Source organism: Neopsephotus bourkii, unplaced genomic scaffold, assembly GCF_033783945.1.
Source record: "Neopsephotus bourkii isolate Nb327-2 ecotype Australia unplaced genomic scaffold, CSIRO-AGI_Nbou_v1 NB_940, whole genome shotgun sequence".
NCBI lineage: Eukaryota > Metazoa > Chordata > Aves > Psittaciformes > Psittacidae > Neopsephotus > Neopsephotus bourkii.
The window spans coordinates 393,405-419,150 of record NW_026901434.1 but is presented as its reverse complement, the minus strand read 5'-3'; the positions used below and the strand labels follow the sequence as shown (position 1 = coordinate 419,150).

The following is a 25,746-nucleotide window of genomic DNA, read 5'->3' as shown; positions in this document are numbered from 1 at the left end:
GGACATCTCTCTGTGCATCCCTAGCACAAAGGGCTATGTGGCATCACTGGACTTTTCGCACCTAGTGCTGCACTCTTGGGTTGTTACTTTGCAGGGGCCCTGCGGAGCTGACAGGCTGGGGGAGGCAGCGGGCATGGGCACTGCAAGGGGAGCAGCCAGGGCTCAGATAGGCAGCAGGGCAGGGGGTGTCAGGGCAGTGAAGCGGCACCGGGAGCACGGTGCTGGGTCTGTGCAGCCTCTGGCCCTTATCGCAGCGTGCAGCAGGGTGGCTGCGGTGCAGGGGGCTGTGGGCTGATGATAAAGGAGACGTGGAGTCTCTTCCAGCCATGGGTGTGGTGGGAGACGCAGCAGCAGATAGCCATGGGGCCGCAGCCTGCCAGGTGCTGAGTAACACTGCCCCAGCCCTGCCAAGCTGGGGGGCTCAGTGCTGGGGGGAAGGTTCAGGAAAGCCCAGGGCAGCTGGTACAGCCGAAACACAGAGCCAGGCTGAAGCTGCCACTGGCCCTGCATACTTGCCCTAGCCCCATGGGCTCCAGTCACCATCAGTGAATGCACCAGAGGCAGAAGAAGCCCCAGATGACTCCAGAGACAGAGAGACCCTCCAGCCCTCAGGGTTTCTCCTGCAGGCATCATAACCCCACCTGCCCACCCCACCTTGGGGCAGTGGGGAGAGGAACAGAAAGCTGGTCAGGGCATCAGTGAGCTACGTGATCTACTTGTGCATGGAGCAGGGTTTTGGAGCAGGTCGCACCCTTCCAGCCAACATCACCCAGGCACAGCTCTGCTCCACAGAGAACCTCTGCTTCCTCTCTCAGGGAGAAAAGGGGTATGGTGGAGGGTTCAGGGCACAGGGGTATATGAGGCAGTGTGGTCTGGTGTGTAAAGCACTGGGAAGAGCCAGTATCAAATCCAGCACAGACTTGGGCTTCTCCAAACCAGGGGCCACAAAGGACGCTTGGGGTCCTAAATACAGTGTATGCATAAGGGGCAAGGTGTAGAAGCAATGAAAGGGATGGTATTCTCATGAAGGGGAAGGGGGTGGCAGTTGTCCCCACTGCCCATGACAAGCATTAGCTTCCAACAGCTCCCACGCCATGTTGTGTCCTCAGGCAGGACATCTTGTGTTGCAGTGGGCAGTATCCTGCAGCACTTTCTTAGGGCTCTGCATGGCCAAAGAACCACTGAGCTCCCCCGAGCCCGTTGAGTTTTGTCTCAGCCATTTGCCCCTGCTGCCACAAGATGGGGACCTCAAGCCGTGGTGCTTTATCGGGGGCAGGCAGAGGGTGCAGAGGTCCCTGCCAGGATGGGCTTCCAGCCAGCCCCAGTCCCGAGCACACTGGGGACACTGGTCCCATCTCAGAGGGGTGCAGGAGCCCTCCCCAGCAGCCCTGTTCCAGTGCCGGGTGCCCCAGCAGCCAGGCACCCCATGCATCCTGGCTCATAGCATAGAGCAGGTGAGCCCTGGGCTCCCTTCGCTGAGCATCCCTTGGTGGCCATGGCTCCATGTGCCGCAGGACAGAGCCTACCCCAAGGGCCTGACAGGCTGGCAAGATCTTCCTGCACCGTGGCTCTGCCTGCGCTAGTGTTCCTCCCTCAGGACCCGCAGGCAGCGCAGCAGCAGTGGTGGCTGCAGCATGGAAGGTGGCAGGTCAAACCTTCAGCCCCTCGCTGTCCCGTGTTGGTTCTGCAGCTCCTATTGCTGCAGCCCCAGTGCTGATGAGAGAGGCGGAGGCAACCTCTGCACTGTCACAGCAGCGGCAGACAGAAACGGCAGCAGGTGACATGGAGGAGGTGGACTTTGGGGACAAAGCCTCCTGACTCAGGCCATGGCAGCGCTCAGGAGGCAGTCACAGGAAGCAGCTTCAGGGAAGAAGGAAGGTGAACATCTATCTTCAGGTGAGACAAAAGCTGGTTCTGATGTCTCTGCTATCTGGAGACTTCTCTTGCCTCTTACCAGCACTCATTCCTGATGGATAAAGCATCTATGGTTGAGAGGTACCCAGAGAACAACACAGTATTTTGTTACATGATAGTCACCAAGGCAAGTGGCATTTCAGGGCTCATTTTTATTCAAAGAGGTGCAAAAGTGACATCAGGAAAGAAGCCTGGTGATTGTGACTTACCTGGTCACAACACTTTCATCAGTCTGTTGAGTGGTTGTAAACAGCTGCATGCAGGTAGCTTGGATACTGCTCTTACCAGTGTCTCATAAACAGTCATGGCCTTAGAAAGTGTGTTCTGGAAAGGGACACAGAAATACATACTTCTGGAGGAGGTCAAGCATCCTAGGGCAGTTTACCAGGAATTTCCCATTCAAAACTTAGCAAAGAAGCAGTGGGAAGATACAGAATTAATTTCTTCTTAGAAGCTGATCTTAGGACACCAGTTGGGAGATCCTCTTGCTGGAAAGAGGAGGGGAAATATGTGTTTTACAGACTGTTCTGTTTATACATCCTATTTCGGCATTCAATATTCCAATAGCATAAGTCATGATTGGTGCAACCTATAGGTCTTTTGTCGAAAAACTGCTGTGTAAGCAGTTTGTTTGCCATGCATTTGGACAGTTAACTCTTTCCTGAATGTCAGATTTTCCATACTGAACTGATCTCTCTGACCTGTGTGGATCAGTTTGAGTTCTAACCCCGTGCTTTGGGGTGCTCACAGCCCCTCCAGCTCAGGAACATTCTCCATTACAACACATAAGTTATTGATGAAAGAGCAGGGAATGATAATGTTGAACCAAGGACTAGAATCTGTCACAGCAGGAAAACAGACTCATCTGAAATGATTCGTTCTTGGCACTGGCCATGGTTATTACTCATCTCTTTCTTCGATTAAATGTCCCACTGTTTCTCTGTGATTTGAAGTGGCCTGGTTTTCAGCTCCTTAGTTTCCTCCTCTTACCTACTAATGATAAGAGACCCTGTTGTCTTGTTCCTGCCGCCCCATCATCCTCCACCACTTCCCAAAGATACTGGCTGCTTGGAGATGGCTTCAATCAGTTGCTGAGGTAAAGGGGATTTTTTCAGGCAAGCAGTCTGAAAGTACTGGAATGAATCAAACATACTTTAATCCACATTGTTGAGGATCCTTCCACCTTCCCCAGTGTCTATTTTGCCGCTGGGAAAAGTGGTTCTAGAAGACAGAAAACAGAGTCAGCCTTCACTAAAATGCCAATTTCGATGAAGGAGTTCAAATATTTTCTCTCTCTCCTTTCCTAAAAGCAGGGACTGCTCCCAGTGGAGCGGCCACATCAATCAGAGCTACACAAGCCCCTCTGGACAGGACAGGGCTGATAAAACAAGTACTCACAGAACTTAAAAAACTGTGAGCCCTCCTTTCTGTCTGCCCTCCTTTGCCATCACAAGAAGTTCAACATCGCAAGCAGCATCTTAGAAAGCCTTTTTGCTGATCCCCCTCAGAGCCGACCCGTGAGCACCCCAGATCTCATCCTGTGAGCTCCCACGACAAGAGGCATTAAGCACTGCAAATTCCCTGGTTTTGAAGATGTTCGTAACAGAATCCAGGTCCTGGATTGTCTGTCTGGGAGGAGAAGAAGCAGACCAGTGGTAACACGGCATTGGCCACTGATGCCTTCTTCCTGCTGTTTCAGAGCCATTCAGCAGAAGCTTTCCACACCTACTTTGCACTGGTTTTCTACCTTCTTTTAGTGATTGACCATGTCTGTTTTGATAACTAGATCTACCCAGCCTTCCACTGCAATGGTACCACGAGCAACTCTTTGCAATGAGGTTACAGTTTTGTCATTCATGCCTCCTTGACGTTGTGCACTGGGAATTGCCCAGATTTTCACCTCAGAGATGGGAATTGAATAGAAATGCAAAATTTGTCTTCCTGGTGGTTGCCCTGCCTTTTGCCACACACCAACCACCTGAGAAGGTCTGCATTTGCTGAGGGATGGTGAAAGTGAGGACACAGGAAATGCTCTGCTGGTGACATCCTTGGTTCTTCGCTCCCAGGGGTGTTTTCAGCAACAGGAGATACCACCTGGGAGAGCAGACGAGCCTGGCCACTTTTCATTGTGCTCTTCCAGCATCCACACCAGCCATAACAGCAATTTCAGTGAGTACATTCCTGCCTGTTGCCTTTAGCATATCTGTTGATCTGCTGCTCCCGAATTTGCTACACCTTTTACAAACCTGCTGATCCTATTTGTATCCACAACCTCCTGTGGCAGCAAGTTCCAGAAGATCATTCTCCTCCCCTGCCCTGTATGAAGTCCTTTATATTCCTTTTAAAGCAATCTACCAGACTCATCGATGCCCTCTAATTCCAGTCACACAGCATCTGATGAGCACAAGGGCCACAATCACCTTCTGATTTTGTAGAGTTGGCCCTTTCTGCTCCTCCTTCTCCAGGGTCAAATCCCAACCTTCCTAAGACCTCCTCATACAACAGCTGCCCCATCCCCTTGATCATCAAAGCTGCTCTGCTCACAGCTCTGTAAGTTCACCGTGTTCTCAGTTCAGATGCCAGAACAACGCAAATGTGTGTTACAGAGCAGGCAAAAGCTGTCTTCTTTCTTATTTTGAGACCCCCAAGCTCTTCTTGATGACATGGCCACTTTTTGCTGCACATCAAGGCTACAATTTTGGTGGACCATCAGTGAAGACTCCGTTATGCTTTTCCTGAGCTTTAATAGCCAGTTCAAGTCCAACCTCCTCTGTTTTAGGTTTTTCCCTATCTGTGTCACCTTAGTTATCTACACTGAAACTACTGACCTCCTATTTTTCCATTTGTGAATAACACCAAAAGCTGCATATAGCAAAGCTCCCCTGACCACATCAGCCTTTCCCCAGTTTCCTGCAGTGATGGGAGCATCATCTGACATTTCTGACAAAAGCCTAAAAGCTGGAGGGTGCAACTCTAACAGCAAATTTTCAGTCTGTAGTCCTGGGACACAGTTCTTCATTATCCTCTCCCTGCCCAGATCCCCTGCCATGTTCACTTCAAGTAGGCAATGAGTTGCTGAGTAGATACAAATCAACAAGGATGTAGATGGAGATGGTTAAAAGATGAGGTTTTTCATCTAGTGCCACTTTTTACTCTCTGTATCAGGACCAGACAGAGATACAGGAGCAGACTGTGCCAGCTCTGTACTCTTCAGAGACCCTTGCACATGGAGGGGAGGATCCCAACTATGGATTTATGGAAAGCAATACAGCAAAATGTGCACTGCAGCTGCTCAGCCAGAAAGCTTTTATACCCCCTTCAATGGTTGAGCAGCTGAGTGCCTTTATCCATAGTAGAAGTGTATTTATCAAAATTCATGGGTCAGCACTGTTAAAGCCCCATAGATTCAATTTGGACAGGTCACCATTATTTATTTTTCCAGATCATAGCCTCAAACAGGGATATTTTCAGCTGGGATAGAGTTAGTTTTCTTCCTAGTAGCTGGTGCAGTGCTGTGTTTCAGCTCAGTCTGGGAGCAATGCTGACAGCACACCGGTGTTCTAGTTGTTGCTAAGTAATGCTTACTCCGATCAAGGACTTTCCAATCTCTCGTGCTCTGCCAGTGAAGAGGGGCACAAGAAGCCAGGAGGGAGCAGAGATAGGACAGCTGACACAGCCTAGCCAAAGGGGTATTCCATACCACAACACATCATGCCTGGGATAAAACTGGGGGGAGCTGGCTGGAAGGTGCTGATCACTGCTCAGGGACAGGCTGGGTATTGGTCAGCAGGTGCTGAGCAATTATACTATGCATTTTCAGGGTATTATTCTTCCCTCTCTTCTTGTTTTGTCTTTTTCATTACTATTATTACTATTCGTAGTAGTATATTTAATTTTATTTCCATTATTAAACTGGTCTTATCTTAACCCACAGGTTTTACTTCTTTTTTTTTCCAGTTCTCCTCCCCATCCTCTTGGATGCATGGTACTTAGTTATCAGGTGGGGTTAAACAGCAACAAGTACATAGTCCAGATCTCTCCCCAGCCCTGTCTGAATCACTGTAGGAAATACACTCTCTGGAACAGTCTTCCACTTGCATGCTTCAGGATTCATGGACCAAAGAGCAAAAGCAGATGTGGTGATCCCTAATCATTACACAGACCCATGCACTGTATTCAGAGCCACATGTGTTGCAAAGCCAGGCATGAGCCCTGGCCCCAGCATAGCCACGCTCCCTCACACTTCAGCAGAAGCTCACCAGGGGGTTTCTAAACTTTGTGATTTTGATTGCCACCACAAGAGGAGACAGATGTCACTGCAGCTGTATCTTCTGCCTGGCTGCACATCATAGTGATCCATGGGTGGCTGCACGTGTCCATCTATGGAAGTGGAGGAAGCTACAGCTTCGCCTCCAACTGCATCTTCAGCTCCAAATCCAGCTCTGCAGCAAAAAGGAGACCCTCCCTGATTGAAACTCACCCAAGTAAGGATGCTTGGCCAAAGGGGAAAGAGTGGGAGCAACCCAGTCCTTTCCAGTGACGTTTTAGTGTGCTCATGTGTTTGGAACAGCTGTCAGTCTGGAGGTGACATGTCCTACAGCACTCACCACCCCAAACAGCTGCAGTCAACAGTGGAATGCTTTTCTTGGGGAACAGGAGCAAGTCTAAGGGACTCGAGGTGTGAGAAAACAGGTATCGTAACACATTGAGGATCTGATTCTGCATTGGGCTAGGTGAGTTTGATTTGTGCTCAGATTTGTCAGCTCGTTAAATCTCAGTTTTTGTCCTTTAAGAGGAAAATAACTGTAAGTAGACAGCATTGCAGGAAAGTCATTCATGAGGATTGACTGATGACAAGCTGATACCTTTTAAGTGGAGTTGAAGGGTAAATTACCATAGAATAAGAACAGAAAGGTTTGTTCTTCTTTCAAGAATTGTTTCAGGAAGAACAATTTCTGAGCAGCAGCAAAATCAACTGGGAGAACTCAAAGCTAACACGGAAGAGGCTTGCCATTCCTTAGGGAAAACTGTAAAATTAGTTCATAACCCGAAGAAGCTCGAAAAACAGAAGTGAAAGAGTATAATACATAACTGGAGTGTGATTTCCTGATATCAAAAGGACATGAGGAATAATAAGCAGATTATGAAAAAAGGAGAGGAGGACTAGCCTCTGAAGAAGGCTCTGACTGACGTTCGCAATATGTGTGAGTAAAGTAAGAACAGGTAAGTCCACCATGTTGTGGGTCAAGACCAGAGCTCAGTCAGGAGCCTTGCTATGTCATGAGCTACAGAGGAGGATAACAATGACGATATTACAGGATCTCAAGGATCGCAGGGCCTCAAGGATCAACACAGCAGAAAGGGGATGACACCCTCATGCCCAGCAAGAAAAAGTGGGGAGGAAGCTGGTGCTGTTGTTAGGCAGGACACGTTCCAGAAAGAGAGCTCTGAACGTCCAAGGACAGTATTACACAGGGACAAATGGAAACGAACAGGCAGTGAGTAAATCTAAGCTGGGAATTAGAAAATTAGTCCCTTCCCATCCCATGCTTCCTGTGCTCAAGCTTTTGGGCTGACTTCAAGGAAGTCTTCTAATAAATTATATGAGGACATTTCTAGCTACTGACTGCACAAGCTGCTGACAGGGCTTTCGGTGATGTCAGAGCCCCTAGAGAATGACTGACTCTTTCCTAGGGGATTGCATTCCCATACATAATAAGCTTAGCACAAGTATATCAGCTTTCTGAAAGCAAGAAACAAAAGATTTGGAGCTCCTGAAGTAGAAGGCCCATGAGTTTGTGTTTGACTGGAAACAGGGCTGAAGTCCCCAGCCAAGCTGAACTGTAAGTGAATGGTGTGATTTTTGCCTGAGCAAGGACTCCAGGGCTGTGTCCAGACTGCATTATTCCCCTGGAGAACACAAACACATCAGAAAGTATCCCAAGGAAAAGGTGTGCAAGAAGGAAGATCCTTCACTCTTTCAAAGTCCACCAGGAAATCAGCGAAGGAGCTGACTGCTCCTATGAAAGCTGCAGATCCGTGAGCCCTACGAACAGGACAGACACGCGAGAGCTGAGAAGGCAGCTGGATTTTCTAGGAACAAGTATAAAACCACACTTCAGATTGAAGCGTTGCTTCCCCAGCAGTTTCCGCTCTGAGCTGGGATGCGGTGGGCTGTTTGGTTACCCCTGAGGCAGTTAGTGCCTGTGATTTCGGGTCAGACGGATCTCAGATTACCGTCCTATTCCCCCTCACGGCACGGAGCAGCAAACCCAGGCAGCGACACCGCCCCCTCCCACGGCAGCAACCTGCTTCCAGCACTTCTTCCCAGGGTGCTCCTGGGGTCTGACCCCTCTCGAAGTCACTCTCCCGGGGCTCTCAGGGACCTCTTGGAGTACCGGGGTGCCACGGGATCACCTCAGTCCCTGGTCCCTGCCCTCCCTGGGGTTATCTGGGGCCCTGACAGGACTCAGCTCTTCCCCAGGACCAGCGGGGTCCCCAGGACAGGGAGCCCAGATCGCCCCCAGCCCCGAAGGCTGCTCCGGGGGCTCCCCCGCTCCGTGCACATCCCGGTGCCGCAGGGTGTCCCCAGGCCGCAGCGCTCCCGGGGGCGGTGGTTCCGCCGGGGGCGGGCCGGGGCGGGGCGGGCCGGCGGAAGCGGGCGGTGGCAGCGCGGGGATGTCGCTGCGGGGCGGGCGGCGGGCGGCGATGCCGGGGTAGCGCCGGGCGGCCATGGCGCGGGGGGGCGGCCCGCCGCTGCGGCGGCTGCTGCTGCTGCTCCTGCTGCAGCTCCTGGCGCTCCCCGCCGGCAGCGGCAGCCGCGCCGGGCCCGGTGAGTCCCGGCCGGGGAGCGGGAGGGGGCTCGGGGATGCTCGGCGGGCACAGGGACACAGGGGCACGTCCGGCGGAGGAGCCGGGCTGAGCGGCCTCGCTGCCCGCCTGGCAGGGTCCCGGCGGCACAGGCGTCGGTGGGAAAAAGACCGGGTCACGTTAAAGTGAGCGGGGAGCTCCGCGCCGCGCAGCGCCGGGAGCCGGTCTGAGCCCCGCTGCTCCGGAGAGGGGCGGCTTGGAGGTGGCTTCGTGATTGCTCGATGTGATTTGGGTGGTGGGGGCTCTGGGAGCTGTCTGTGGTGGAGCAGCGCTTGTGTCCGGCGCTGTAGAGCAGCGAGAGGTCAGGCGCGGTCCCAGAGGGGTTTCTGCTGTACTTGCGGTGGCAGTGATGGGTCTGCTTGGCTTTGCTCGGTTCGGAGGTTACTTTACTTCCAGCACATCCAAGCGGCTGGGAGGGAGCAGAGGGCTTGCAGAACGGTGGGTTGCGCTCTGTGGCGGTGATGGGGATCTGGGGTGCACAGGGACTGAGCCTCCCCATGCAGAGGGTCAGCCCGTGGCTGCAGTGGTGGACAGGTCTGGGGACGTGAGGTTGTTTGCCTGCTTCACCCCATCACAGAGATAGGCTTGTGCCAGCAGTGCCTATCCACTGTTGATGGTGCTTAATGACTTCCTCATAGTCTGCAAAGCCTGGTGCTGCTCCGGGGAGCTGATGGATGAGATAGCCTTTTGCCCCAGGCCCACCCTCCTCTGGCATCCTGCGAGCTGGGTTCCCAGCCCTGAGGAACTGCCCCTGCCCTTGAGGTGTGGTGGTTGGTTTGTCTTGGTGCTGTCCCACCGGCTGGGGAAGCGTCCCCACAGGGTCAGGTCTGGGCACTGGTACAGATCAGTTCCGGCGCAGAGAAGCGAGGGGTCCTCTTCCTGGAACATTTGTGGATGGCTTTTTGACCTGGGCTAAAGGAACAGGGTGTCTCTTACATTATAAATGGGCAAACATCCTGCCACGTAGCCAGGTCTTCACTTGAGTCAGACTGATCATCACCTCTGTAGCTTTAGACAGTGTCTGCTTTGAGATGAGGGTTTCATCCTTTTGATAGGAAGCCCTGAAACCAAGGTATCATTTCCTAAAACTACCATGATCTCATGGTAGATTGGACAAACAAACCCATGCTCTCGCAGGTGGCTCTTTACTCTTAGATTCAAATAACACATTCAAATAACCCTAACCCTAACCCTCTGCATCTGTGGTTCTACTGCACTTCGTTTCTTGTCTTAAAAACACTTTTGCTTTTTGCATAATAGGTTTGAAAAGTGCTTATGTGGAATCTGGATGGCAGAGGATGGAAACAACATCTGTTTGACAATCCCCCTGCTCAGTTTAAAGGCTTGTGAACATCATGGAACAGTCGAGTGGGACTTTCCAGGTGTTGCTGTGCTGGTGCAGAGCATACTGAATAGATAGGATCAGACACATACTGAGCGAGCAAATACAAGAGGGTGCTCTCTCGATGCAGATGGGCTGCCAAAGTAAATGCCTTGCTTGCGGCTGACCTGTCTTTCTGGCTTTCCTCTGCTGATACTCAGCTTATCTGCCCGTGGGGCTTCCTTGTCAGCCCAGCTGCCCCGGGTGCCCAGCACAGCGAAGCCTGTGAGCAGGGGCCGGTTCTTGCCATGGGAAGCTGCTTCTGAATGGACTTTGCACGGGTGCGTTGTTGGTACAGCCTCGGCTGCTGCCGACCTGGTCACTGGCAGCGTGTGAGCAGGGCAGGTCTGCCTGCCTGCCCTCGGCCTGGCACTGCGCTTGAGCTGGTGCCGTGGAATTGACCAGTCCTTAATAAATAGCACTGCTCATTGCTTGGGGTTTTAATTCTGCAGCCTGGCTGCCCTCTCCTCCCCCAGAACCACACAAACCATGCTTCAGCTTCAAGAGGACGTGCTGGTGGGTGGTGACCATGGCTGGTGGCTGTGCAGAGCTCGACGGCTGGGGGGGTTAGAATGATAGAATCTGAGTATGGTTTGTGTTGGAAGGGACCTTACAGATCATCCAGTTCCAACCCACTGCCAACGGCAGGGACACCTTGCACTAGAGCAGGTTGCTCCAAGCCCCATCCAACCTGGCCTTGAACACTGCCAGGGATGGGGCAGCCACAGCTTCTCTGGGCAACCTGTGCCAGCACCTCAGCACCCTCACAGGCAAGAGCCTCTTCCTAATATCTAATGTAAATCTCCCTTCATTCAGTTTAAAGCCATTCCTCCTTGCCCAGTAACTACAGACCCTTGTAAAAAGCCCCTCTCCAGCTTTCTTGTCAGCCCCTTTAGGCACTGGAAGCTGCTCTAAGGTCTCCCCGGAGCCTTCTCTTCTCCAGGCTGAACAAGCCCAGCTCTCTCAGGTTGGAGCAGCTTTTATCAAGGCAGGAGAACTTATCCCTGTGCAGGCTGTCTGATGGGATGTGTTGCATTGGGCTCTCCCAGCTCTAATCACGCTTTGTGTCCCTGTCTACCCACATCCTGTGTCCAAACACCTCTATGGACCTCCAGAAACAAACATACCTTCTGCATGCAGAGTGCAGCTGGGGTACAGACACCACTGATTAAACACTGCTCCTTTCTGTAACTCTTGTGCATCAAACGTAACTGGGCTCACTACCATCAGCGCAGGGGATCACAGCCAGCTCTTGTCCGTAGTAGCCCACGCACTGTGCTGCCTTGCAGCCAGGGAGCGTTTGCTTCAAAAGCCCCTTTTGTGGTCTCTGCTCCTTGCTGGCCCAGGGAGCAGCACAGCCCCGGCATGGGGGAAAGCTCTGCCCACGGGCTGCCAGCTTCTCGCTGTCCTGGCCAAGGCTCTCCCTTCCCCTGGGCGCACTCGCCTGGCCCTGTGCATTGAGGTGCTGCAGGAGCTGCTCCCTTGGCTGGACCCTGTGGTTGGCTCGTGTGGCTGGTATTTCTTGCTTCCCTGTTTCCTCCTTTCCTTGTCAGGTTTACAGGGTGCCTGCAGGCTTTGGCTTGGTAATTTGCCAGGGAATTAAACCCATGATTACTGTTCCTGTCTCTTTGCAGCGCTGTGGGTGAAGGTCAGCATTCATCCTGCTTTGGGGCATGAATCGTAGTTCCTGCTAGGATTAGATTCCTCTTGGCATAAAGTACTTCCCAAGGCTCTGGTCCTGCTTGAGGATTGTTTTCCTCTTTCTTTGGCATCTTTCTTAAACTCCATTGGGTTCTCTGTGTTTCCAGCATGACCCTGTGCAGGGCTGGATGAAGGCAAGTTAAACCGCACTTGCTGCTTTATTCTCTGTTACAAATGAGGAATCTCTGAGTGAAAGATGATTTCTTCCACTCCAGGGAATTCCGGAGTAGAAAGGGAGCATCTGGGAAGACTTGGCAGAGATGTGAACATGTTTGCTTCTACCCTTTTGCTGAGTGTTATGATCCTTGTTTTCGGGGGGGCAACCTGTGCAGTTTCATCCCCTTGTCAGCCCTGGTTTGATGGTTTTTTTCCCATCCCCGAGCTGCAGTCTGGCTGGTTCCTTGCAGACAGTAACACTGATGTACAATCTGCAGGTGGAATTACCAGCAGGCGGTTGGTAACCCATAGACATAGCTGGGCAGAGGGGTGGATGGTGGATCTAGTTAGTCCTGATGGCACTTTGAATAGATGTAGTTTTGCATGATCCTTCAGCCTACCCTGGGGCTGTTCTAGCTATCCCAGCAGCCTTTCTTCCAGGTGGGAGAACCTTTATAGTTCAGGAGATGCATCTGAAAGTGGAATTAGGTTTGCAGCACATGAATTTTCATCACATTGTGTGTCACAGGGAGGCAGTGGGTTGTGCTGTACATGTGTCTTGAGCTGGGTAAGACAGATAAGGTTAGCTCATGTGCTCAGCAGAGATGAGGGCACAGCTCTGCACTGTTTGTCCCTGCTGCTTACTCTATGGTCCTTTCTTGTGACATCAACTTTTCCTCCGACCTTTTCCTCCTGTCAGTGTCTCTGGTGATCTGTCATGTTCAGAGCACATCTTGCAGAGGGTACTTAATTCATCTTTTAGTGCTCCCTGGCTCCAGGTGATGGTTTTGTAGTAGGGGTGTGGGTGGTTCTGGCTGGATCACGGCGTATTTAGTGGGACTGGGATGAGAAACCAGGGACACAAAGGGCTCCTCTCCAGCAACCTTTAGACTCCCGTGTGTTCCTGTGGGTGGTTCATCCCTGCAGCCTGCCCCCCGCAGCCACCCCAGCAAGTGCTGTGCTCTCTGCCTTTCAGACTCCATGTATGTCTCCGAGTACTTCTCTCAGAGCGCACAGAAGCTGTCCTTCTACAGCTGGTATGGGAATGCTAAGCTCTTCCACTTCCATGTGCCGGAAGAAACTGTGCTGCTTCGCTGGCTTCTGCAAGCATCCCGGGGAAAAGGACCTGAGTGCACCGACATGGAGATCACAGTGTATGTATGTCCCTGTGCCGGTGCTTGTCCACATGGGCTTCCTGTCCTTCTCTTGTCCTTGTTGTTCATGGTTGTGCTTGGTTGGTTGTAGGATGCTGGACATGTGTTATTCTAGTTGAAAAAGCCATAGTTTCTTCATGTAGCAGCACTAAATCTGTGTTTAAACCTCTAGGAGCTTAAACCTGTAGGAGCATTTTGTTCAAACCCCTGTTTAAACCTGTTGGAGCATTTTGTGTTCCTGTTATCAGTGCATCTGGGCTGTCTGTCAGATGCGGTGTCTAAGAGACGCCTTAGAAGCACTGGAGATAGCTCCACACTGAGGCTGATGTTGCTGCTCATAAGCAAAGGTGTTCCTGGACCTTTCTGTGCCTGGCAGGATCCTGCACAGGGTACCAAAGGATGTAGCAGGACTACAGGGGGTTTGAGAGGACCCCAACCAACTGGAGACAGCCAAATTCCCCAGCACAGAGGAGCTGAATAGAGTGGGGACACTTTGTGAGGCATGCAGCTGCGTGTGGAGTAGAGATAGGAGAGGAATGCCCACTCTTGCAGACACAAGAGCATGAGAAGATTGCAAGCCTAATGCCAGTGAAAGGAATGCTGCCTAAAGCAGTACTTGAGTTGGAGGATTTCAGGACTTCGAGCTGTAGCTTGGGATGGTACCAAGCTTCCTGGGCAGGTTGTGCCCATGGAGACACATGGGTCTCTGGCACCCGCTCCACAGAGGTCTCAGCAGTGACAGAAGCAGCTTGACTTGTGCTTCCCTGGTCTGTCCTGGACACAGATCAGTGCTCTCAGTTGCTCCGGAGCAGCCTGGCACAGCTGATCTTCCTTTCTGCTTTCCAGAAAGGTTTCCAATAGCTTGGGGATGTGGGGGACAAGGCAACAGCTAAACAATACCCTAAGAAACTAAGACCAGCCCAGCTAAGCTCAAATGGGTTAATACCATATCCGCTGTCACATTTACCTGCTGCACCTATTACGTGCTGTTGCAGCACAGTTCAAAAGCAAGCAAATTAAACACCAGATTGGCCGCCCAAATAAATATCTTGTGTGTTACTTTGCTGCCTGCTTTTCTGCTGCTTCAAACGCTGGGCTGCTTATCTGGGAAGCCAAAGTGCTGTTGTACTGAAGTCGGTCACATGGACCTTCCTTGGTAAGCATCTTCTTAGTCTGTCCGCCTGCCCTTCTTAAGAGAGGAAACAGGGAAGATGTAAATCTTGGCTAGAAAATAAAAGCTCTCTGTTGACAATTCAGCCTATATGGGGAATTTGCTGATGGTTATAAAAAAGGAGTGGTTTTGCGCCTGGGGCTTAACCTTAGTAAGTGTGAAAATTTGCTTTCAGGCTTCATGGAATTATTAAACCCTTATCTTAATAAGCAGCCAAGTTAAACCAATCTCTAAATAAATCCCGGATAAGCTAATAGCAGGCAGTCCTCACTAGATGAAAATGATGGCTCTTGTGGCCCACTTGAAAACGTGGGGTTTTCCACCCTGCTCCCTCTCAGATCCCAGGCCAACCTGGGTGTCCCCTGATGAGTTTGTATCCCAGTTTGTTTTGCCAGTGTCTTTACACCCCTCGATTTATTTGCATTCTGGTTTCTCTCACAGGCACTTTCGTTATGGGGCCCCTCCCGTAATTAACCCACTGGGCACTCGTTTTCCTGCTAATGCCACTGTCCGTCCTTCCTATAACATCAGCATCACTCTGAGCAGTGCTGTGCAGAACACCACATTTGTGAACATCACCAGCCCTGCTGCTGGAGACTGGTTCATCGCTGCCCATCTCCCTGAGGCTGCTGGCAGGATTGAAGTGAAGGTGAGGGTCCTGGTGAGGCTCTTGGCCATCGTGCTCTGCTCAGTGTGTCTTGCCACAGCTGACCTCTCTGCTCTCCCCTCCTGCAGGGTTTCTCCACTCCATGCCCCTATATGTTCCAGGCAGATATGTTTGTGCTCAGACTCACTGATATGCCTGTTCTGGAGCCTGGTGTTGCCATGCCACAAACAGTTGTCTCGCCTGCTAAGCCACTGCATGTCAAGTGAGTGAGAGCAGTGGGTGGAAGAACTTATGGCTGTGATGGGGTGGGATTTCCCATGGGTGCTGCTTAGGGGGAGCCACTGTTGTTCCCGTGTGGGGCTGGAGCTGGGATCTCCGTGCCTGTTTGCCAAGCTCCCTGCAGCAGTGGTAGGGTTTACACAAGGAGCACGCACTTCTCCGGCTCTTCCCGGGTGGTCCTAGAGGTCCAGCTGTGGGAACTGTAGTTCGTGGAGATGTTTCCCATGGGAAGGATGTTCACAACACCAACCAGGACCAGCCAGCTCTTGCCCACAAAACCCTGGGACTGTGGTGGGTCACAGCTGGCTTATGTGGAGAGCACAAGCTCTGCAAACTGCTGGTCCCCCTTCCTCCTGCAGGGTCTTTGTTCCCAAGCATGCCGCAGGGATGCGGTTTGAGCTGCGAAGCTGTGTGACGAGCGAGCGGAAAGCGTGTGCCGTGCGGGTAGTGCTGGGCTCCATCACGCTGCCCCAGTCCTTCCAGAAGACCATCACCTGCACTGGCAATGTCAACTGCAGCTTGGCCCTGGAGTCACCCCCCTGGGAGAAGTGGCTGCAGATCATGGTGGAGAGTCTTGGCCCTGCCAATGCCAGTGTGTCTGTGGAGATGCTGGCTTCTTTCACAGGTGGGCTTCCACTTTCTCTAGCCCTATGGGAAGGACCAGAGAGAACTTTGTGTCTACTGTGTCTCTCTTGAGCCTTGGGGTTGGTGGCTGTCTTCCCTCACATGCTGGCGTAACCTTGGGGGCTGGAATATAGTTGTTGCATCGAGGTGAAAAGTGAAGGCTTCAGCGTTCACCCAAGAGGGTGCTCCCTGGAGATGCCTGTTTTGGAAACACCTGAAAAGTTTGGGGTCTCTGAAGCAATGGTATTTCCCAAAGCCTGTTTGGGAAGCAGCGCCTGACTTACTTGAAATCTTGTGGGGAGGGTAATTTGGGGTTACTGCACTGTGATGATATGTTGACTATCGATTGGGAATAAGCAGGCTACAGACAAGAAACCATTTCACAGAGGTTTCTTCAGGGTAATGTCTTGGGCAGCGAAGGGATGTCATCATTTCGGGTGACACCCTGTGACTCAGAAGATTACAAGGTCCTTGTGGCTGTGACGGGCACCTTTGCATCCTCCTATTACATGACCATAATCCCTGTTTGACTCTTGAAGCCCACCAACAAGGCACATTTTGTGCTGGGGGTTCTGCCATCCCCTCTTCAAAGCAGAGCCTGAGCCCACGTGCTGGAGGGCCTGGCACTCACAGTCGAGGTGTTAGAGGGGAGCACTAGAGTCTCTGGGAGCATGGACAGGCGTCCATCATGTCCCAACTTGTGGATGCTGATGCTAGAGTTCCCGCTGCAAAGATGATGCCTTTCAGGGGCTGTAGCGAATGCTGCAGTGCATGAACCAGCTGAAATACCTCCAGTTTGTGCTGTCACTTGAAGGCCTGGAGCTGCTGGGGCCCTGCCTGCATGAGGTGCTAGTCCTGCCTGTGCTGATTCCTTTCCCTTTTTGCTTTACAGCTTGCAGACCAGGAAGTACCAGTTCGTTTCTTAACTTCAGCAGCCTAAACCAGAGCCAAACTGGTCCCAGACCAGGTAGCACAGGAGCAGCAGGGAGCTCTGCTCTGACTGCCACAGAGGCTTCACACAACGCATCTGGCCACAGGAGCTTCTGCCTGCAGAACCAGCCCGTCGTTCGTGAGGACCTGGATGTGGTGTCTGTGCGCTACAGGCTCTTGAATGGTCCCAGTGTGCCTGTGAACAGCCTCTCCCCCAGCCTGCTCCTCCTCAGCCTGAACACTGGCATGGACAGCGGGGGTTCCCTCGTGATCAGTCTCTTGCTTAACAAGGTGTGGAGGCTCTCGGATGGGATTGTATCCCCTTTGCGGGGCTCTGTCCCTGCTCCTGGGTGGGTTTGTCAGCAAACTCCAGGGGTTGTAGGTACCGGTGGGACTATTTATCTTCCCTTTTGTTGTCACAAAACACTCTGAGCCTGCTTTAGCCGCTTCCAGCATGTCCCACCTGCCAGCTCCACTTCAGGTGCCACAGCTTGCTGGCATGTGGTGGCAGTGACGCAGAGGAGACAAAATGGAAAGCAGCTGCAGTGCCATCTTCTGCACAGGAGCCTGGCACCCTGCCACCAGGATAGGAAACTGAGCAGGCAAACCCAGGGATGTTCCTGCCCAAGTCACTGACTCCCGGTCTCCTTCATCCCAAAATCAGCCCCCTGAAATTCTGTGTAACACCCTGAGGGCTGCAGCAGGGCTCAGCCCTGGTGTGCTGCTGCCTCTGCCTCCTGCCACTGTGCTCCTGCTGAAGCGATGTGTGAGGGCCACCGCTCTGGGGCAGTTTCCCCACGAGCCCCTCTTACCTTTCAGCCAGCTTGTGACACGGTGGCAGCGCAGGGTGAGGGGACATGGGTTTGCCCAGGAAAAGCTGCTGAGTTGTTGGGTGACCTTGATCTGCAGGGTTCATTGTCCCCTGCTGCTCCTGGGGGCAGCGTGGGAGAGGAGTTGTGCCAGGGGGTGGCATCGGGGCGCTCTGACCTGGGACACTGCTCTGTTTGCACAGACATCCGTGAACCTGGCCAATGCCTCCGTGGTAGCGTGTGTGAGTGCTGCTTCACCGGTGCTGTCCCTCAATGCCACACACAACTGCAGCACAGGTAGGAGACGCTGGCGCCTGATGCCAGCTCAGCAACACCATCTCGGGGCTTTGCTTTTAGGCTTGTGAGCTGTCAACTGACTCAGGACTTTGCGGCGTCCCAAGGAAGCTGATTTTGGCACAAGCTCTTGTGAGGTCTTTGTGATGGAGTGTGCCTGAGGTGCTAGTCTGGCATCCAGAATTAGTCTCCAACAAAGGAAGGTCTCATTCCCATCTGGGGCTCTTCCAGCCTTGGCAAGAGGTTTGGGCATGGTCAAGGTACTGCCGGTGTCTAGAGAAGCTAAGCTCTGCACTGGAGGACTAGCCAAGCAAACAGGGTGCTCCAGGTGCCTTTTGCTGCCTGTGCAGGGCTGAGAGCTGAGAGGAAAGAATAAACACGGGTCTCAGGGGCAAGGGTCCCCTCCATTCCCCAGGTACTTCCTGAGGATGGGAGCAGGAGCCACAGGAGCCTCTGATTCCTGTGCAATCCATCTCGGCATAGGATTGCTGTGGTCCCTTCTCCCCTAGTCTTGGTACATCACAGCACCCTCTTTTCCTTAAGCTTTTTTCCAGGGCTACCCTCTGAGAGTGAGCACATCCTCTGCGGAAGCGACGCTGATTGTCCTGTACCCACAGACGGATGACTGGTTCCTCTCCCTGCAGCTCACCTGCCTGAAGGGCCAGGGGTGAGTGCTGTGCCACCCCACCTCGGCCCTGCTTCAGAGCGCTCTGTCTCCACACCCCACTGCCCTTGACTGCTGTGAGCAAAACCAACCCCTGTTCTCGCCACCATGCCACGGGCTCAGCTCAGCAGGTAGCAGCTGAACTGCGGCTGCAGAGGGAGCTGGGGGTGGGTGACAGTGTCAGCTTGCTCGCTTGTGAGCACCCAAACAGCTTTTCTAGTGCCCAGCTGGCACATCTCATGCAGGCTGCAGATGGCAGAGCCTGCCTGGATGAGCTTCCTCTTCCCCAGGTGGATTTTGAGGTGATCAATTGGTAAATGAAAATGCTGCTGTTACTCCTTTGAGGGGCCTCTGAGATGTAGGCAGCTGTGCTCATCCTCCTGCAGTTTGCCTAGAAAGCAGAAGCTTGGCCCTTGTGTAACGGGCTGAGGGTGCACTGTAAAACAGTGCTAGTGATGCTGCAGTCAGTTATGGGCACTGGAGTCTGCTGTGGGTGTCAGGAGGGCTGGTGGCTGCATATCAGTTTGGCAGTTGAAGTGGAGAGGGAATCAACTCTGCTTCACGCTCTGGGGAGGGATGGAATAGACCCCGGAATATCAGGGAGCTTGCGTACACAGGCATGGCCTGAGCCAGAGCAGGGTGCTCCCTGGGCACAAGGCTGCCCCAGAGGAGCAGGGTACCAACGTGACCTGCTGTCCTTGCAGTCAGTGTAATGCTGCAGAAGCCAAAGTGACCGTCTTTGCATACCTCACCCCCTGCTTCAATGACTGTGGGCCCTACGGACAGTGCAGCCTCCTGAGAAGACACGGCTACCTCTATGCTGGCTGCAGCTGCAAGGCTGGTGAGTGCATGTTCTAGGAAGCTTTGCCATCCTCCCCAAGGGGAGGACACATGTTTATGGTGGTGGTGTTTGGGTAGGGCAGCCTGGGGTCTGCCACAGCTGCCAGGAGCAGCCTGGTGTCACAGTGCCTGCCCAAAGAGCCCTTAGCACCCGTAGTGGCCTCTTGGAGAGCATCCTGACTTCCCCAAGGGATGCTGTGTTCTAGGGAGCACAGAGTACCCCAGGGAAAATGGGGAATTGGGCTGAGAGGCTCAGGGCTCGGAGAGGTGCTCCTGAGCACCCCCAGATTGATCAGGGTGCTGGCATGGCTGAGGGAAGTGCCTGCACCAGAGCCTGTGCCTCCCAGTGAGGTTTGTTATGTGGGGTCCTGGTACAGGTGCCATGAGGTCGGGCTGCATCCCTGCCTGTGCTTTGCCATGGTGCTGTCTCCTGCCAAGAGCCAGCACACAGGCCAGCCCTTGGGCTTGGAGGTGCCCCTGGGGGAGGAACATCTGTGTCAGCTGCTAATTATCTTAGTGGGATGAGAAGGCTGTAGTCAGTGGCGTAGGGAAGATGATAGCTCTGCTGTGCCTGGGTGGTACGTGTACCTGTTCCCAGCAGAAGGACAGGGTAAGCTGTGGTTCAGTGCTGCTCTGGGTCTGAGCCAAGACATCCCTGCTGTCTGCTGCAGTGCTGATGATGGGTGTGGAGTGAGATGGAGAGCAGCATCCTCATTTCCCTCAGGGGTGCCAGGTTCTGGGAAGCACAGAGCACCCCAAGGGAACCGGGGACTCAGGCTGAGGACAGCTTTCTGTTGAATCACTTGGAGCAAAATGCCCCATCTGCATATTTGTGACCCAGAAATAAACTGGAGAGAGCAGCCTCCCCGGGCTCTGCCTGGCAGGGAGCTGGCACAAGGGGCAGCGCTGCTGGCTTGGTTTCTAGTGGCACTGTAGCTACTTTTAACTCTGCCTCTGGACCGTGGGGTGCCTGCACATACCCAGGGTGCCCTGTGACTGACCTTCTTTCCCCAAGGCACGGTGTGGGCATCCTAATCTTGAATAGAAATAAACTCAAAGAAAGAAAAAGGCAGGTGTGTGATCACAGGAGACTGTCTCAGCTCAGTCCTTCGGCAGCAGGCTGAGAACTGTGCCCTGTGTCATCATGCTGTCCTCTAGGATATGCTCACTCCCACTGTCCTGTGCAGACCTGGGTGCCACTGCGGGCTGAGCACTGGGTTTGATCACACTAGAGAGGAGGAGTTACACTCGCACCTTGGGCTGTGCATGGGGGCTACAAGGACCCTGAGTTGGGCTCTTTTGGGGGAGCAGAGGGAAGGGGCAAGAGGCCACAGACCTGGGCTGCAGCAAGGAAACTTCCAGCTAAACTGAAGAAGACAGCTCTTTCCCCTGTCGGAGTTGTTGTCACTGCACAGAGTCCAGGGCCACATCCTTGAGGATCTTCACATCTCAGTTGGGCAAGGCCAGAGCTGCAGAGCTGGAGCAATCTCACCTGGCTTCGCAGTCTGCCTTGCTGTGCCAAGTGCTAGGAGGAGCCCAGTGGCTTCCTCAGTGCTGTGGTTCATTCTCCACCCTGGTTCCTGGGATGTGTAGGGATCTTTCACCCAGCCTACACCATCATGTGAAGCATCTGAGGCTGATGTACCACCAGCAAGCAGCACATGTGTTGAGTTATTGAAGGGGTGAAAGTACCCTTCTGGACAGACCAATGCTGTAGCTAGAGTGGACTCTGCTACGTGGGAGCAACTTGTGGGATGCCCCCAGAGCAGACGCAGGGCACTGCTGGGGTTCCCCAAGACTTCAGAGCAGAGCATGCAATGAGTAGAGACCATCCTGAGAGCAGGAGAGGGGCTGGCTGATGGACCAAGTGAGAGGAGGCTCAGGGCTGTGAATCCTGTTCCTGAGGCATCCCATGCTCTTGCTGGGTGCTGAGGAGGACAGGGTAGGGCAGTGAGATCCACACAAGCCTCTCTGCTCTGCAGGTTGGGGAGGGTGGAGCTGCACAGACGATGCCAAGGCCCAGTCTATCAGTGTGCAGAACCTGGCCACCCTCCTGCTCACCCTCAGCAACCTCATGTTCCTGCCGGCCATAGCGGTTGCTGTTTATCGCTACTACCTGGTGGAGGCCTCTGTCTACACCTACACCATGTTCTTCTCCACGGTAGGGATTGCCTTTTGTCGGGTCCCCTCTCACCTCCCCCGAGCATCAGACTGCAGTCCTTGGTGGAGGAGCTTCTAGGATCATTGGACAAGCACCTCCATGGGCACGTCCTGCTCCTTCAGAGCTGGGCAGAAGTGCAACTTTCACTGGGCTCTCACGTTTGGGGGGGGGGAGCCCAGGGAGCAGACATGGGCGTCTTCATCTTGGCTGCTTCAGGAGCATTGCACTCTTGAAGGGTGCTGTCCTAGGAGCAATCCTAGAGAGCAAGTTGATGGCTGCTCTCATCTGCTCTCTGTAAAACCATGGTGGAGCTTCGGGGAGGCACTTCCAGGAGGGATGCTGCTGCCATGGGCTGAGCCTTCTCCTGCCTCTCCTTCCCAGAAAGCCATGTGGTGCTGCTGGATTCACGCTAGCCTTTGCTTTTGTCCCTGGCTCTAGTTCTACCATGCGTGTGACCAGCCGGGCATCGCGGTGCTGTGCATCATGGACTACGACACACTGCAGTACTGTGACTTTCTGGGCTCTGTGGTGTCCATCTGGGTGACGATCCTGTGCATGTCCCGCGTGAAGAAGATCCTGAAATACGTGAGTGTCAGGTAACCCTGCACGGCAGGGCCAGACCTGAGCCAGCCGAGCCATGGGCGGCTGCACTGAGCCCTCTCATGGCTGTGTTTCAGTGACACAGCCTAGCCTGGTGACATAGCCTGTTCGACACTCGATGCCACCGTGGTTTGAAACCACTGGATTGTTCTGTCCTGGGATTGTGAACCTGTGTGCTTGTAGGGACTGGGATTTGTGGGAAAGGTTCTTGGATCCTCTGGTTCCTCCTTCTGAAGGTGCTGCTCCCAAGTCCTGCATGCACACAGGGCTGGGTGGCCTGGAGTTGAGGCCCTCCATGCCTTTGGCACAGCTGGCTGTGCTCTGGCAACAGATGAACTGTTGGTGACAGTGGTGGTGTCTCATTCCCAGGTCCTTTTTGTCTTGGGGACCCTGCTAATTGCCATGTCCCTGCAGCTGGACCGCAGAGGGGTGTGGAACATGATGGGTCCCTGCCTCTTTGCCCTCGTCATCATGGTTGCAGCGTGGGTAAGTAAGGGCAGTGAGGCAGGACTTGCTGTCTTTTGCTCCCTTCTGGACAATGATGGTGACAGAGCAGACCCTGGCTACAGCCTATCCACAGGCATGGCTTGATCTGCTCCAAAAATCTCCTCAGAGTGATTTTGGCCTTTCAGTTCTTAAAAGGGGCCTGTAAGAAAGATGGGGAAAGACTTTTTAGTGGGGCGAGTTGCGACAGGGTGAGGGGTGATGGTTTTAAACTAAAAGTGGGGAGGCTTTTTAGGCTGGATGTGAAGAAGAAATTCTTTACAGTGAGGGTGGTAAAATCCTGGCACAGGCTGCCCAGAGAGGTGGTGGATGTACCATCTCTAGAGAGATTAAAGGCCAGGCTGCATGTGGTCCTGGGCAACCTGATGTAGTTGAAGATGTCCATGCTCATTGCAGGGGGGTGGACTATATGACCTATGAAGGTCTCTTCCAACTCAAACTATTCCATGATTCTGTGAAGCACCCAGATGGAGGGGGGGCAAGGCAAGGTGTACGTCCATCCCTTGTAGCTGAGAGATCCCTGGTTATGGGTCTCGGCACAGTCGAGCTGCTGCAGCTCCAATTGAGTGCATGCCTGTGGCTGCAGTGTTGCCCCAGAAGGGTTATCTGTTGCCCTTGCAGTGTGCCGGAGCTATAGCATCTTTGCTGGGCTTTGGTGCCACAGCTGGGTATGGGCTTTTGCATGCAAAAGATGTCCCCAAGAAGAGGGGAGGATGACTCTCTCGGGGGCAGCAGGCACAGCCTCTTGCTGTGAGGTTGGCAGGTGCTCCTGGGCCAGGCAGCACTGCCTGTTCCCCCTGCCTGAACTTCTTCTTGGGTGCTTAACCTTCTGTGCTCTGACACCTCCAGGTTTACCACGGCGTGAAGCGCAGGCACTGCTACCCCTCCTCGTGGAAGCGCTGGGTTTTCTACCTCCTCCCAGGGATCACCTTGGCTTTCATTGCCATCTCAGTATATGCATTCATGGAAACCAATGAGAACTATTACTACACGCACAGCATCTGGCACGTGCTGGTGGCTTGCAGCGTTGCTTTCCTGCTTCCTCCTCGGGACAAGCATAAAAAGCCCTGGGCCTGGTCACAGAAGCTCACTTGTCGCTATCAGATCTGCCAGAACGACCGTGAGGAGCTGTACGCTGTGACATGAACTGCTCTGCTCCTGGTGGCAGAGGTGGAGGCTGCTGAGGTTGCTCTTGGCCTGGGCTGCCCCTCTCTCGCACGTCAGCAATCCTCTTACGTGCTTGGTCACTGGCTGGGAGGGCACAGTGTGCACCAGGTTTAAAGATGGAGATGGTGGGCTTGTCTCGTGAGGGCAAGCTTGAGGCCACCTCTGCTTTTCTGCTGAGAGGGGGCAGGCTCTTTGTGATTCTAGATCAAGGAATAGCCTGTCCTGTACCTCCCCATGGCCCTGGGGGAAATCGCCAACCCTTCTTCCCCTCCTGCTGCATCCATGAGGCTTGGGCTTAGCCCACACTGAGCTGCACCCCCTTTTCCTAGCAGAGGGCTGTGGGGCAGGGATTTTCCCTGCTGTCCTGCAGTCAGCATTTGAACCCAAGAAAGATGGGTTTCTTCTGACCTGGGGGGCAAATACTGCCGCATGCCCTTGGTGCTGGTGGGGAGGAAGCTGATCCTGGTGTGTACTGGGCCCTCGGCTGCCATTTCCACGAGGGTCTGGAGCCTCTCTCGCTACGAAATGGGCAGCGCTGCTCTTACCCAGTCCTGGTTCTGGGGGGGGGGGAAGAACAAGGCTGGGACCTGGGCCCTGGATTCAGGCTCAGACTTGGCAGGAATGTGAAAAAACACAAGGTGGGGACATGCAAGCAGCATCAGCAGCATCTCACCCAGAGCTGTGAAACCTGCAGCAGTGCAGGGTTCAGTCCAAGCTAACTTCAGCTGTCAGCTCAGCTAGAAGGAGCCAGGCTGCTGCACTGTCCCCTTCCTCCCTCGATGTTCAGGTATTTACAGTCTTCCTCCCTTTTGTGGGTTTGGTGTGTGCGCAGCTCTGCCTGGGGCAGTGTGCGTGGTCCAGGATGGGGTCTGAGCTGCGCACTCCCTGCTCCTCCAGCCTGGGAGGTGGATGTGCTGCAGCATCACAGCTCATCTGAGGCCACTGGCAGCATCCTGCCTCAGCCAAGAGCTTTGCCATGGGCTCCCCAGATGTCTACGGTCTCCTTTGCAGTGTCTGTCTCACCTTAGCCTTACTAAAGGGCACGCAGACATCAGAAGGCAAGGGCAGAAGCTTAGCAACCAGGAAAGCTGGCTTTGCCCATCCAGATCCTATAGGTAGAGCTAAAATACACCGTTCCTTGCTGGTTGATTCCAGCGCTCGGCTGGGTGTAGGCTGCTGGGAGCGCCTCCTCAGGTGGCTCTGTGGAGGAAAGAGCTATTTATGAAGGATTTGCCTCCTCGGGATTCTTTCTTTGCTTTGAAGAGCAGCCAGCCTCCTGCTCAGCTCTGCACTTTACCCTCTGCCTCCCCTCCTCTTCAAGCTCTGACTTCCTAAGCAGGCGAAGGGCACTCGCCTGAACCCAGCGATGTTGTCCCGTCACCCGTGTCCCGAGTTTTCCCGTTGCTGCCGCTATCCACGCCAGCAGGATGGGACTGGGGTGAGGGACATGGGGCCCTCAGGGCTTCTCGAACTCTTCTCACTTTTAGGCACTTTTCCCCCCGTTTCGGTTTGCACAGTGGCGTTGCAGCCCCGGTACCGTGCCAGGAGCTCCCACCGCTCCATCAGCCGTGCCCTTTGTGCCGGGCTGCCCGTTACCGGAGAAAGCAATAATAATTCCTCACCGGGCCTTTGGGGCGAGAAATCCCGCTGCCGTGATTGTTTATTTTGTGTTGATCGTGGACGTTGTGCCCTGTGCCTCCTGCTGCCCTGGCACAAGGGTGCGTTCAGGTGGCGGTGGTATTCATTATGTGGGGTAAGATCTGAGGGAATTCCTGCGGAAAGAACAGGTCTGTTGGGTTCATTTCCTTTGCTGTTACTTCCTGTGATTATTTTATACGGTGGATTTTAACGCTTACAGTTTTATAATCCAATAAAGCTATTTGAGGGCACCGCCGCGCTGTCACCGTGCGGCCGAAACGC

At 53.5% G+C, this 25,746-nt stretch overlaps 1 protein-coding gene across 2 annotated transcripts; it reads left to right on the top strand.

The window, feature by feature from the left end:
* The first annotated feature begins 629 nt into the window (after positions 1 to 629).
* Positions 630 to 25,715, top strand: PGAP6 (post-GPI attachment to proteins 6). 2 transcript variants are annotated; one of them, XM_061358195.1, is made up of 13 exons: positions 630 to 1,878; positions 12,999 to 13,176; positions 14,789 to 14,996; positions 15,083 to 15,216; positions 15,593 to 15,858; positions 16,750 to 17,078; positions 17,800 to 17,893; positions 18,434 to 18,557; positions 19,259 to 19,395; positions 21,377 to 21,555; positions 21,994 to 22,140; positions 22,525 to 22,641; positions 23,509 to 25,715. In XM_061358195.1, exons 1-13 carry the CDS (start codon positions 1,827 to 1,829, stop codon positions 23,803 to 23,805), a joined length of 2,262 nt encoding a protein of 753 aa, XP_061214179.1. In that variant the 5' UTR covers positions 630 to 1,826; the 3' UTR covers positions 23,806 to 25,715. The 2 variants fall into 2 exon arrangements, with proteins under 2 accessions (XP_061214179.1, XP_061214178.1); XM_061358194.1 differs by lacking the exon at positions 630 to 1,878 and adding an exon at positions 8,605 to 8,746.
* The last annotated feature ends 31 nt before the right edge of the window (positions 25,716 to 25,746 follow it).